General features: G+C 35.7%; 1 protein-coding gene across 1 annotated transcript in view; it reads right to left on the reverse strand.

The window, feature by feature from the left end:
- GALNTL6 (polypeptide N-acetylgalactosaminyltransferase like 6) overlaps window positions 1-15603 on the reverse strand; it is a 1244627-nt gene that overhangs the window by 101585 nt on the left and 1127439 nt on the right. Inside the window, exon 8 of the mRNA XM_059177707.1 lies at window positions 15456-15573. Coding sequence (XP_059033690.1) covers window positions 15456-15573 — 118 coding nt within the window. The remainder of the gene's footprint in view (window positions 1-15455; window positions 15574-15603) is intronic.

Here is a 15603-nt window from a genome sequence, read left to right on the forward strand (position 1 = left end):
ATAGTTGCTTTATGCATTTACCTGCCAGAAGCATTAGAATGATTAGATATATTTCCTTTTTCTTGTTAGGGAAAAATGGCAACCAGAAAAAACTTGAAACAAAAACTTGAAAAAAATGTCAATATTAGAGAACGATTTCAACAGAGAGTCAAGTTGACCTTAACACAGGTACTGAATGCCATGTAAATTGTTATATTTTGCTCACTTTACAACTGTCTATAAAAGCTAAAATAAAATTAAACAGGGAATTAGGAAAATGCCATCAGACATAAAGGAAGTAACAACTGGGAGGAATTCAGACTTGCCGCTAGGCTTTTATCTAATGGACATAAAATTTAACTTGAAAATGCTCTGTTACACCTGAGGTACTTTTTGTCGGGTAATTGAAATGAATCTCAGACTGGGTTGTGAGACATTTAACAGCTGTTTCTGTTTATCTTTGAGTTTCTGAATGAGCTTAGAGTCATTTTAATATTTTCTTTGGAAGATCCATTCTGGGCATGTTGAATTAAAATGGTTATTTTTATGTCACCTAGGCTAAATATTGTAGGGAAAAAACCCCACAGGAACAACTTCAGATATTTTTTTGTGTATCTGAAGGTATAGTGTGCCATAAAAAGGCTTCTGTCACATTTTAGATACAAACTGCAACTATACTTCGAGGTACTTTGCAGGCTCAAAAGTAGGAAGAGACCTCTAATATACTGCCTCATAAAGGCAATGAGAAGGTATATAAAATATTTTAGAATCATCCTTGGCATAAAAAGGATTTCTAATGAGCACATTTTATAAGGCTGAATTTATTTCTAACAAAACCATTTGTACAAAGCATCGTCACGATAGTTTGTATAGAGATGGCTTAAGGGAAAAGGAGTCCATTTCTAAAATGAGATTGAGTTGTACCTTCTAGGGAGGCAAATAAACTATTTTAGGAGTATAAATTAAACACCCTTGGAATTTTTTCGTATTTTCAGACAACTGTGGAGAAAGTAAGAAATGCTTATTAATTAAAAGTATAGATTCTTTGCTGGTGTACTAGATGTTAGTGCTGAGAACCAAGGTTATGGAGATTAGCAAGCATGGGGACTGGGGGACAGTGGCCTGGGTAGGGGGGGAATCTTCATCTTTGGGATGCTGATGTGTTATTATTTTGTAATTTTTCCCATGAATCTTTGAGTCATGTAATATATGGAATATTTGCTGCAAGCAGTGGTGTGGTGGCAGCTGGATAAGAGATACTGAAGCCTGGAGGAGAGAGGGGAAGAGGGGAAAGAAGCTCCCTGAGTCCAGATCCATGGAAGGGAGGCCAACGCTGAGAACACCCTGAGTGAATTGCAGATTCTCTTCGCTCAAGGGTTTTCTAGTGGACCCAAGTCTCTGCTTTAGTTTAGAAATTTTGGACTGTCTGTATTTGGGACTTGTCTCTAGAGTTTCTATTTAAGCTATCCTGATGTCTACGCAAATGCATATTAACATATTAATGCAGATTTGGATGTATTTTAAAGATTGTCCTGACCACCCAATCTATTCTCACCACGATACCACCAAAGCTCTGACCACCGAATCTAAAACCTCTCCACTAAGAGGATAGCAAAGCCAGGGGTCTGTAAAAGCCCAAAGAGACCATCTATGGGTATCTAGTCAGATATCAGGTATAATGTGGTAGACACGGGGCACCTGTAAACAGTGCAGCCCAACCCCCCACATCCCCACCTTGGCATACAGATGTAAATATTTTTGAGACATTATGCCAGTCAAATACAACCATCTCTATTCTGGGACTCTGTAATATTGGTTGGCTTATTTCCTTTTAGCACTTCCAAATGTCAGAAATTATCTTGTTTATTTATTCTCTTATTTATTTATAATCCATCTCTCCTCACACTACAACGCATGAGATAGAAAACTTGTTGTTCCTGTTGATTATTATATTCTCAGGGTCTGACACGTAGTAGGCTTTCAATAAATATTTGCTGGATATATGAATATGTCTATGAATGTTGTCTGCATATGAAACTATGTATTGTAATTTTATTTTTAAATTTTTATTTATTTATTTTAAAGATTTTATTAATTTTTTTGAGAAAGAGAGAGAGAGAGCAAGTGAGCACAATAAGGGGAGCAGCAGGCAGAGGGAGAGGGAGAAGCAGGCTTCTAACTGAGGAGGGGAAACTGATTCGGGGCTGGATCTAAGAACTCTGGGATCATGACCTGAGTAGAGGGCAGATACTTAATGGAATGAACCACCCAGGCACCCCTACATATTGTAATTTTATAAGTACTTAAATATATACTATATTGCACATATAAAATTATATATTATAAATTATATAAGAGTATATTTATATATTATACAAATAATTATATATTTATTTATATAAATTATTGAATATAAATAATAAAACATCTTCCCTTATTTAATTTTTTAAATTAAAAAGAATTTTTTTTTCAGCGTAACAGTACTCATTGTTTTTGCACCACACGCAGTGCTCCATGCAATCTGTGCCCTCCCTAATACCCACCACCTGGTTCCCCCAACCTCCCACCCTCCGCCCCTTCAAAACCCTCAGATTGTTTTTCAGAGTCCATAGTCTCTGGTTCACCTCCCCTTCCAATTTCCCTCAACTCCCTTCTCCTCTTCATCTCCCCTTGTCCTCCATGCTATTTGTTATGCTCCACAAATAAGTGAAACCATATGATAATTGACTCTCTCTGCTTGACTTATTTCACTCAGCATCATCTCTTCCAGTCCCGTCCATGTTGCTACAAAAGTTGGGTATTCATCCTTTCTGATGGAGGCATAATACTCCATAGTGTATATATTTTCTATACCTTGCTTTTTTCACTTAGCAATAGGTTTGGATACTATTCTCTAATAGTAAAAATAAAACTATTGCATTCCTTTTTAAAGGCAATATGATAATCCATGTTGTAACTAGGTTATAATTAACTTAGTCTCTTATTGATACATATTCTAGTTTTCCATTTTTTTATCAACAAAAACAAGATTGAGATAAATATCCTTGGGCATAAGTAATTTCTCACAGGTGGGAGTCTTGTTGTGGGTTATGTGACTAGAAATGAAATTGAGTCAACACAGATGCACAATGAAAGTTTCGTAGAATATTTTTTTATTGCTCCCCATAGAGGACATATGATGTTTTGCTACTGTAATTGGCCATGTTTGAGAGTGTCTCTTTTCCTAAGCCATGATTATTTAGACCGTTGCCAATCTAATAGGTGTTATCAGAGTTTTAGATTGTTGCCAATCTAATAAATGAAAATATATCATTATAGTTTTAATTTGTATTTTTCTTATTGAAATTGAAGAAGAGTAACTTAGGAGTCATTTATATGTCTTGTCTGTGAGCTGCCCCAATCTTTTTTCTATTTTGCTTTCCAAAACTATTTAATCTTCCTGATTCGTAGTTGCTCTTTATGTATTAAAGCGTATTCATTGCAAATAACTTTACTCAGATTAGCATTTCACTTTTGTGTGTTTCTTCCACAGAGAATTTTTATGTGGATGAGTTAATCTTTCCTTTCATTGCTTCCAGTGGATCTTTAATTTTTTTTTTAAAGTCACACATAGGAGGATTTCCCCATTCTAGTTCTTACAGGATTTTTGTAGTTCTTATATATTTTGATTTTTCATGTTTAAAATGGTTTATCTTCTTGGGATCTATTTTTTTTTAAAGATTTTATTTATTTATTTGACAGAGAGAAATCACAAGTAGATGGAGAGGCAGGCAGAGAGAGAGAGAGGGAAGCAGGCTCTCCACTGAGCAGAGAGCCCGATGCGGGACTCGATCCCAGGACTCTGAGATCATGACCTGAGCCGAAGGCAGCGGCTTAACCCACTGAGCCACCCAGGTGCCCTTGGGATCTATTTTTTAATAGGAAGTATATATATATATATAAATATATATATAATATATATATTTATTTTTATAAATAAATATATATTTATAAATATAAATATTTATATTTATATATAAATATATTTATATAAATATATATTTTTATAAGTATAAATATTTATAAAATATTTATAAATATAAATATATATTTATTTAATATATATATAAATATATATATTTATTTATTTTTTCTCCAAAGGAGTAGTTCCTATACTATTTACTAAGCAATCAACTATCTTCCTCTTGAAGTGTTAAGCCTATCTTATACTAAATTCCCACATTTACCTGGATTTATTTAAATTCTGTGCCAAACATATCTATGTCTATTCATTCAAATTTTATTTTGTATTTTATTATCAGATATGATTAACTCTCCATCACTGTTTTCCCAGAACTTTTCTTATTATTATATTTATCTTTTTTGCCTTATGAAATAGAAGCATTGCGTCTAGCCACCCCTCCCCCCAATAAAATTCATGCAACCATTTTTACTAGCATGCTTGGGGAGGATTATCTTCTTTATGACTTTTCATGTATTCAAGTCTGTGTGTCCCTCAGCAGCATTATAATCTTTCTTCATGAGGTCTAGGACATTTCTTAAGCTTACTCCTAGCTGTTTTTCCCACTACTATCGTAAATAGCGTCTGCCTTTGGGGTTGCTGTTTCTATATGTAAATGCTATTGTTTTCTCTATATTTACACACACACACACACACACACACACACACACACATACCACATAAACATTTCACCCAGGCAAAGTAATAATTTTTTTTGTTTGTTTGCAGTAGTTTTCTAGTTGATTTCCCTTGAGTTGTTTAGGGGTGAAGGGTGATATTATCAGCAATTAATGAAAAATTCCACTCCTCCCTTCCAATTTTTATGTCTTATATCATTTTTTGTCTAATGGAATTGCCTACTATCTCCAGAATACTATTAAGGGACATTAAAGAATAATTTAATTCCTATAGGCTTCTCTTTAAGCTAGCTGATGGTTTTTGAGTTGAGATATAGCCATTATACAAATATATATTTATATTCAATCTTGCCAAGTATTAAGTATTTTGTTCAAATGTGGATTGCAAAGTTTGTCAAATGCCTCTGTATTACCTATGGAGATGACTATAACCTTTACAATTTACTCTTAAGGTGAACTATGTTAGTACATGTCCTGATACTGAAACATATCCATTAAAGCTGCACTGCACTTATTTTGGTGTATTAACCTTTGAATAGCTATTTTATTATATGATTTATTATTATTATTTTTTAATGTTAGAATTTACAAGTCAAATATATGTATTTTTCTATCATTTTTTGCTATCTTGGTCAGAATTTACTATCAGTATTATGCATCAATATTATATATTAATTTTATAGCCAATGGAAAGATTTCTTTCTTTGTTAATAATAAAGAAAAGGATTTGGGGTGCCTGGGTGGCTCAGTTGGTTAAGCGTCTGCCTTTAGCTCAGGTCATGATCTAGGGTCCTGGGATCGAGTCCCGTGTGGGGCTCCCTGCTCAGTGGAGAATCTGCTTCTCCCTCTACCTCTCCCCCTTGTTCATGATCTCACTATCAAATAAATCAATAAATAAATCTTTAAAAAATAAAGAACAGTTTTTGAAAAACATTGTACTACGTGTTCTCTACAGACTGTAAGAAACTGTTAGCATTTGGTTTTTGTTTTTTGGAGGGGATAGCACTTTGACAATTTTCTCTATTTCTTCTATGGTCATTGGACAGCATGATAGGCAGAATCTGAGATGCTCTCTGGCTCCCCCCAAATCCCATGTGGGATTTGGTGTACGTGCCCTTGTATAATCTCCCTTTGTGTGTGGGAGAAATGATGGTGAATTTCACATTTGTAATTAGGTGACATTATGTGACAAAGGTGAAGGGGTTTTGCAGATATGATTATTGTCCCAATGTAGTTGACCTTGAGTTAATCAAAGGGAGACTAGCCTGGAGGGTCTAACCAAATACCTGAGACCTAAAAAGAACTGAGAGAAGGGATAGGAAGATTTCAAATATGAGAGAAATTCTACAGGTGGCCTTGAAGAAGTGAGCTACCATGTTGTGAGAGGGGCACAGAGGGAGCCGCATGGTATCCAAATGACAGCCAGCACAGTGGAGAGGTCAGTCCCACAGCCACAAAGAAATCGATTCTACCAACAATCTGAGGGAACCTGAACACAGGACTTTTCCTAAATGAGCCTGTGAATAAGAATAGAGTTGGCTGAAGATCTGGTGTCAGCCTTGTGAGATCCTTAGCAAGAAGTTCTGCTGAAAGATCCTGGATTTCCAACCCAGAGGCTGTGAGAAAATTTTGTGTTTTTTTTAAGCTACTAAGCTTGTGTTAATTTTTTATATAGCAAAAGAAAAGGAATATAGTCTGTTCAGATTTTTTTTTTTCTTTTTGGACATCCATTTCGTCATTTACATTTTATTGAAAATCATCAATTTTTACCAATAATCTTAACCTTATTTGTCTAGAATTGAGCTGAATAATCTCTTAAAATTATTTATATTTTTTTCTAAATTCTTGCATTTTCCCATTATTGTTTCTTTGTGTCTTATTTTCTTTCTTTTCTAACGGCCAGTTTTTTAAAAAAAGATGTCTAATTAATCTGCCTAAGTCATTAATTTTTCTTATGTTTATTAATCTTTCAACTTTATTTCCTTGGGCTTATTTTATTTTTCATTTGCAAACTGGATTTGGATGATTAAATTTGCTTATTTTTATTCTTTCTTTTTAATGTTGATACAAGAACTTAAGAATCTAATTTTTCTCCTGATCACTGCTTTAGCTGTATCTCCTAGGTTTTCAATTACAGTATTGTAATTTGAACATTTTTCTTAAAAACTACTGCAGACAAAAATGAAGATGAACTCCTTCACCTTCCATATATTTCTGTCCATTATTTTTTACCTTTGTTGATTTTAATTTCATTTTATTCCTTTTTTCTCAACTCTGTCCTCTATGTCCATCTATGTTTTCAGCATATTCCCTTTCCTTTGTGTTAGTTTCAGTATGACCTTTGTCTTAGTGATGCTTTTCTGTTTCTTTTTCATTTTATCCTGACAGCGGCTACTTTTTCTTTTTATCTCTTTCTCTTACCTTTCGATATTTTGCCTAATCTCACAAAGTTCAGCATTTAATATTGTTTTGCAAAATCAATGACATCATTAACATTTTAAAAAATTTTATAACAGTGTATAGCAACATTATTTTGATGATCTTTTTTCATTTTTCCTGGTCCATTTTTTTTTCTTATAATATTTTCATGCGCTCTTTTTTTTTTTTTTTAGATTTTATTTATTTATTTGGCAGAGAGAGAGAAAGCACAAACAGCGGGGGGGTGGGTGGGGAAAGAGGAGGAGAAGCAGGCTTCCTGTTGAGAATGTGAGGATTGATCCCAGGACCCTGGGTTCATTGCCTGAGCCAAAGCCAGGGGCTTAACTGACTGAGCCACCCAGGTACCCCTGTGCTATTTCTTTAAAAATTATTATTCATCGGGCGCCTGGGTGGCTCAGTGGGTTAAGCCGCTGCCTTCGGCTCAGGTCGTGATCTCGGGGTCCTGGAATCGAGTCCCGCATCGGGCTCTCTGCTCCGCAGGGAGCCTGCTTCCCTCTCTCTCTGCCTGCCTCTCCGACTACTTGTGATTTCTCTCTGTCAAATATTAAAATAAAAATCTTTAAAAAAAATTATTATTCATCTTCGACTAGGAAGAACTCTTATTTATTTATTTATTTTTACTATGTTATATTAGTCACCATAGAGTATATCATTAGTTTTTGGTATAGAGCTCCATGTTTCATTGTTTGCATATATACCTAGTGCTCCATGCAATACGTGTCTGCCTTAGTATTCAGCACTGGGCTAACCCATCTCTCCATCCGCCCCTCCTTTCTAAAACTCTCAGTTCGGAAGAAGTCTTACCAATTAGAGCAGGTGTTCACTTCGTGGCACAAAATTTGTGTGTGAGTGAACTAGGGTAGCCTCTATTTGTCCATATCCAGCAGAACCTGGCCGCTGCAAGCTGTTCCTCCTATCAGCGATCTTCCTTCCATTCTGCCTCAGTAACAGCCTGCTTCCTGCAAATAGGGCTTGTGTATCGAATATCTCGTTTAGAACTGCCCCCCTGCCTCCCATTTGCAGCTTCTCTTCTGGGCCAGATTCCACCAAAGGAAGCCGTGGCCACCAGCAACCACACCTCTTGCCATTGTTTCTATCACGTGTTATAAGTTTCCCCTGTGAGGCTGTGCCACATACTTTGGGAAATTGAGATCTGCTGCCTTCAAGTGAAATTTGTAGCTTTTGGTCATTTCATCTTCCCATTCTCTCGTTTTATCATCAGATAGAACACTTTTATTGCTTATGATAATCTTCATACACTGTGGTGAGGGGTAAGATATCTGATAATTTGTCAAGGATAAAGTTAGTATTTTGTTTCTGCTTCTTGTTCTCCTTTTTTTTTTTTTTTTTTTTTTTAGATTTTATTTCTTTATTTGACAGACAGAGATCACAAGTAGACAGAGAGGGGGAAGCAGGCTCCCCGTAGAGCAGAGAGCCTGATGCAAAGTTCGATCCCAGGACCGTGAGATCATGACTTGAGCCGAAGGCAGAGGCCTTAACCCACTGAGCCACCCAGGTGCCCCTTGTTCTCCTTTTTTGAGTGATCTTGAAATAAGATCTTTCTTTTTTATCTTAAAGCTGTAAATCTATTGTAATTGTAGAGCATTCAATTGTTGAAATATACATTTACTTACACTTTTTTTTTTTTGGATAGGTATATACCACGTAGGGGAACTTTAAAATTTAGCTAATTTTGTAGGGCTATTAATTTTGATTTTTTAAACACAAATAAATAAAATTCGTGTTTATTTGAGAAGCTCTGTAATGAGGTTAAGCTCTTGAATATATGGTTTCCTGAGCTGAAACAATTCTAAATTAATTGCTGTTATCTTGTTTGAGTAACAAACTGAATGTTTTATACTCAATGATTAATCCCTATTGTGTATATTCAATTCTTATTGAATAATCATTGCATTTTGAGTATAGTAAAAAATTAAATTTTAAATTAGATCTATAATAAGAGTTGTCAGGCCTCGTATTTAATCAAAATCAGATAGGAAGAAACTGCATTAACTTTTTCAAGCGGTTTCAGAGAGTGGCAGAAGCCAGTTTTTTTTTTTTTAACCAGTGGCGTACAATCTTTTATTTTTCTAACTAGGAGAAATTAGGCTAATGGTTTTGAGAGCAAACCCAAATTCTAATCCTTGCTTTGGTATTAACTAGGCAATGGCCCATTTTTGCAATTATGAAATAAAACTTTTATTTTTACTTTTCATTAGTGTTGAATACCATAAGGAATTAAATTCAATGACCTATAAGTGTTAACTCATTACTTTTTCTTGTTAAGGAATGAAGTACTAGTTACGGTCACCACAGGAAGAATAGAATGCCCAGAATTTTGCCGCACAGGTAGCGCCATGTAAAGATTTTATTGGTCACAAAGAGATTAAAACCACCCTCTCCAAACCCCAGGATGCTGTCTTTTAAAATCTCAGACATATTGTATTTACTTTAAAGTGTATGTATTTATTTGTGTGTGGCAGGATTATAACTTGAAGTACTTTTTTTGTATTCAATGCTCAATGTGTTTTGCATTTTCTCTTTTTACTCCAGGAGCATTTTCTTCTCTAGCCACACCAAAGTAGAAACAAAGATTCAAAGAAACCCCAGAGGCCTAATTTAGGACTAATTTTTTTTGTGGGGGGGCCACTTTACAGAGACTACATGAGACTGGGTTTGGGGGAAGGAAAGGAAATGACAAGAAAAAACAAGAGAGGTCTGTAGGAGCAGGGTGCAGAGGGCAAGAACTCATCACTGTAAGACACTGGTCATCTTTAGGTCAGGACACTGGGGCACCTGGTGGGGGTGAGCACTAGAAAGAAGAACCTCAACTCAGACCTGAGCTGAATAAGTCAGCAAGTCACCTCTGCCCACAGGTAGCAACACCCAGCCTCTGCTGCATGAGCTTTTGTCTTATTAGATTGAAAGTTTCTGACGGGCAAGGACTGAATCTCTGTTCAGTCAATTCAATGTATTAACCATCACTTTGTGCCTTCTGCAAGGGTATTGAATGGTGTTCATACTATGGCAAACCTGCACTAAATATAGGTTACATTGAAGACACCTGGACTCTGTTGCTCCCAGTAGTGAAGTTACATGCTTACCTCAAATGCCTTTGTTCCCAAATGTAATTATGCTAGCTCCAAAAAATTGTAAATTATGTAATTTAATTAAATACCACTTAAACTGATGAACTATGGCTATGAAAACAGAAACAATTGTTGTTCATGCCAAAACGAATTTGAGGAGTTTGGGAGATTGAGTCGTTATTTAAAAAAAATTTGTTGTCAAATTAGGTATGGACCGAGTAACAATAAAAGATTGAGCAAAATCATGAAAAAATTTAAAAGATTCTGTTGCTATATTAGGACAGTTTCCAAGTGTTTTTACGTTCTCATTCCACTGAAAGGAAACCAGACTGGAACTCACAGCAAATGCAGGATGGGTATGGTTCTTGCACCTCTGCTTTTACTCCAATCTATGGACCCACATGCAGAAGGAAAAGCTATAGCCTCTCATGCATTACAAGGGTGGTAAATAAATGTATATTTATATCTTTTACTTTACAGGGAATTTTTAATGCAGCTTTTTGTGCTTTCCTGCCTGATAAACTGATGTTTATTTTTAATGTGTAAAATACTCATCTCAGTTGTACTTGATCCAAGGACTTCTCCTGGGCTTCCTTTTGGCCTTATTCCTGCAGAGTCTAACTTGCGTGATGCACAGACTCACGGTGAAGGTTGTTGATTAATATTTGTAAAGGGAATAAACAAATTTCTCAGGAACAAAGTCTGACTGGTTAGTTAAAATCTCTGCAATAAACAGGAATAGAAATAGAAGTATGAGTTTCTATCTCTGGAAAGAACAGAAAAACACGAAGCTGGTTTGCTGTGTAGATTCAGAGAGGTGAAGCAGATAATTGATGCAAAGTCGCATGGTTTCTGATTCAGTACCTTCATTTGATTTGTTGGTAATTAGGAGGAGTTGAATTTTTAGAGAGGAAAATAAAGCAACTCAGGGAATAAATGAATGTGGATATAGGTTGAAAGAGGAGAAAGAATTCAGCAAGGGAGGTTAGCAAACAGGTTACTGCGTATGTCCTGAGTTATTACTGTGATATGGAAATAAAATATATTCCAAACAATACTAACGATGAGCAATTGCAGTGAATTGACTCTCTTGACTGCCAATGGAAGGTGAACTCCACCAAAGCGAGAATCTTCTCAAATTTATCTTTGCATCTCAAGAGCTTAGCCCAGAGTTGGCACATTGTAATTAATAAATAAGTGTCTGTTGAGTGAATTAATGACTGGCTAGAACTGAAAGGTTGTGAGATGCAAAATATCCTCACATGTCTGGATCTTAAACTCAACACATGGGAAGGATGACCGCACAGAACAAAGGTGACTGGGTCGTGTGTTACTCCTTCCAGAGTGGTTTTGAAGTAGGCTTAGAGGCTCCCAGGTTTGTTAGATTCATTCTAGAACATAGGATAGCCATGATCATCTCACCTGGCATGTTTCTGCACAGCTGAAGCTAGGGGTCAAGGGCCCTTTCCTGACCACAGATGGCCCAAGAAATGCTGAATCAATGAGGAACCATGTTGGTAAGCTTCTAAGGGTAGAAAAGGGCAGCACAGACCAAAGTTAATGCTCTTCTACCTGGGTCTAAGCTTTATATCTCGTGCCAGAGAATGTGATGAGATGAGGTCCCTAGGCTTCCTCCAAAATTTCTTGTGGGTGCCTGATTAGTGTGTATTGCTCATTTTTATTTTCCAGAAAGAGTCTTCTGCCATTGAAGGACAGGTCTTTTTTGAAAATGCTAACATTTGGAATTTTATTTTTGGGGAATGGATGTAAAAAGGCACTCAGAAAACTCAGAGACTCATAACGGTTTAATTATTTCAATAAGTTAAATGGTAGACAACATGTAAGGGTGTGGGTTATCTCTTTTATGCCACACTGTGCAGTCTGTTTTGGGTTCCTCTTTGTTTCCAGGTGCCATTCCAAACTGAGTACCTGGAACAAGGCCTGGAATAAATTAAAAGCTCAATAAAAGCTTGTTGAACGACTGACTGAATGCTGCTTTCTCCTCCCTAGCAGCTGGCTAAGCCAGAGACATCTGAAATATAGCTGGGTAATTTTGGTCATGTAGGAGTTCAGATTCATACTGAAAGAGAGTGAAGATTGGGCACACAGATCATTTCTCTAGAGAGCTCTTTCCCTCAATTACACTTGTATTGGCTTTTATGTTATGGCACAAAATCTACTCATCTAGTCAGATGTTAGAAAAAGGAAAGAGATTTACAGAGAAAAAAGAAATTGAGGAGCACTCTTAACCAAAAAATGTTTGACCAAAAACTAAGTCCTTAATGTAAAGCAGAATTTTCTATAAATAGTTTATTTGGAGATGGAACCTTGTCATAAACTGTGGTAAAATGATTCTCTGATTAAAGAGTAAACAGCAAGGAACAATGCCTGATACCGACCATAGACAGAATTCTTTTGAACTGGAGTTTTTAAGTTCAACACTTAAAACAATTTCTATATTATGTATTATGATGGAAATAGACTTGTAAACTCTTGGTTATCCATACATATTTCCTGAATCTCAAATGCCAGCTAGTGTATCTCTTACAGTGCTTTGCCCTGAAAATTAATCATAATTTATGGACTATGTCCCAGAATGCAGATGTTTGATTTTTCTTTTCTTTTTAATACCATTTCACAGAATGAAGTGTGTACAATTCTTTTGATTCCTTTTACACGGAGAAGATTCTTCTTGCTTCAATGCAAATTCTACCAAAGCCTGTTTAAGTTTGTCCCCATCATGTTAGAAATTCTAATAGGGAGGGACAGGAACCCCAAGGTCATCACACAATAGCAAGAAGAATGAAGGGAAATGTCTGAAATGGGACCCTGTAAGAAAGAGCTGTTGCCAAAGAATCTGTCATTCCAACCAAACAACCTGGGGCAATTTAGTCCTGAACTTCCAGCGCTGTTGCCATGGTTTCTAGACAAAGACGACAGGGCTGTATTCCAATTATATCCTTCAGAATGACAGGTAACTGAAAAATAGGAAATGGGATAATAAAATCTCAGGTCACCCAGAAGAGGTGTGAGAGAGATGAACGTCTATGTTTAAGAAATGCTTTTGTGATTTAGAATGCAAATGTATATTGGGCAAGTCCTCCAGACTTTCCATAGCAATTTTATCCATCATCCAGCTCCTTATTCAAAGCCAGGTGTCTCCCACTTAATAGAAATGTTCTTAATAACATTTTAAACTTAAGGAATCTGGGTGCCTGGGTAGCTCAGTTGGTTAAGGAACTGCCTTCAGCTCAGGTCATGATCTTGGAGTCCTGGGATCAAGTCCCACACTGGGGAGTCTGCTTCTCCCTCTGACCTTCTCCCCTCTCATGCTCTCTCTCACTTTCTCGTTGTCAAATAATAAAATAAAAAGGAACCTGTGAATTAACAGTATTTAAGAGAAAAAAATCTTGAACAGAGAAAAGTAAAAAGTATTTCTTGAGTTCTGAAGATATAGTTATGTCATTTTTCCCCCTTAACGCTGGGGTCAAAGCTTATTCTCGGTTTTTCCCGTTTGAAGGCATTTATTGCAAACTTTGCCCCTAGCTTTGAACCATGTTTGATAATCAGTGTTATTTTGCCAGAGTTTTCTCTTCTGTTATTGGCTGTAAGAAAGATCCTTGCCTTTTCAATGAGAGGAAATTTTATGTAGAGATCAAAGTGTTCACAATGAGCTCTAGAATTGTACTGGTAGTATTAGTTCTGTATTCTCTGCAGTTAAGCAGAAATAGAGCATTTTTTTTTTAATCCCCAAAGCAGCATTAAATAATTTACATAATCTTTAAAGTTTAAAACAATTTTTAATGTAGAGTCTTTAAAATGTTAAGTCTCAGTATATTCACTTATAAAATGGAATAATCCCTATCTCTTAGAATCGTGTCTTTAAATTAGATAAACTATATAAGGTCTTTAGCTCAGCATCTGGCACATACCAGTAAGTAAATGTAGTTTTGTCATTGTTACTATGATTAAACTATCTTCTGTTGTATACATTGTGATAAATGTGAAGCTATTACTATCACAGAGAAACAAGCAAACAAAATTGGTAAATTTAAGGATTTAAAAACCATATATCCACAAAAAGGTTTTAAAGAAGTACTTTAGATGTGAGATTAGATGTGTTTGAATGATAGTGAAAAGAGCATGAATTTACTAAATGGTATTTCAAGGACTACTGCCTGCAGAGTGAGATGGAGGCTTCTAGATGGCCCGAAGCCTGCAATCATGCCTCCTGAGTTTTTCCTTAAAGATATTCATTTTTGACACTGTGAGGACAACATAACATTTTTGTCAACATATTGAATATAACTGTTACGGTTTTATGAAGATCAGCTTTATCATTTTCTTTCTATGCATAAATTCGAAGAGTTTAGTTGGATCCTTAAGTTTGATTGTTACTGTATTCCGGATACATCTTTTTTTCCTCAGCAAGAATTGGTTTGATTTTATAATGGAAGTAATTAGGAAGAAATGATTTATTTAGTAAGAGATTTCTTATGATAAATCTTATGACATCAATCCATCTTCTGTATAAATAATGACAATGATAAAGAGAAAAAGAGAATGAATTTCTTTTCCTTCAGAGACTGCCTTTTCAAAAAAAAAACAACTTGGAGGTTTGGACTAAAACCATTCACACAGTTTATTTTGCTTTGCTTGTCTGGTCTTCACATGTTGATTAATTCCTTTCATTCATAAACCCTGAGATTTGAATTCTATCCTATGTATGTACATATATGTAATAAAGTGCATAATTTTGCTGAGTATTTATGATTACAGCAAGTAGAGACCTGGGCAACTTCAGATGAAAAGAGGTAAAAAATTCACATATTATGGAATTATATGAAAAATAGCCTTAATTTGTTATTCATATTTTGTTACTCTTCTGTTATTAAGATTTTGGAATAACTGGTTATGATAAAAATTTGAACCATTATTTTAAAAATAAATACAAAGGGTGAAAACTCCAGTAACCCAATTTCTTTTGTCTTCATTTCTTTTCTCTAAATGTTCTAAGTGCTGTGGAAGGAGTGTTTTGTCTGTGGAGAAACAGCTTTGTGGGTACATCAAGTTTTCTGCCGGCAAATGGGATTTTGAGTTATTTCTTTAATGCATTTCTTTATGGCATGGCTGCACCTCACTGAAACATCAGAAGGAAGCAGCTTCTCTGATCCAAAACTTACCTGGAAAGGTGACATATTTATTTTTGTTGTCATCTTACAACATAGGTCATGACACAGCACGATGACAACTCTACGGGAATCATCAAAATTATGTAGACATTGTGTGGAGAGGGTCTCGGTAACTTACCTTAAAAGAGATTTCATATTGTTCTCCTCCCCAGATTTCTAAACCTGGATCATAGCCACCCAACTCCCAAAACCATTTTCGATCCACGGCGAAGAGACCTCCAGCCATAACAGGAGACCTGTGAAATGGACAAAATCATCTTTAAAGG

Source organism: Mustela lutreola, chromosome 1 (assembly GCF_030435805.1).
Source record: "Mustela lutreola isolate mMusLut2 chromosome 1, mMusLut2.pri, whole genome shotgun sequence".
NCBI lineage: Eukaryota > Metazoa > Chordata > Mammalia > Carnivora > Mustelidae > Mustela > Mustela lutreola.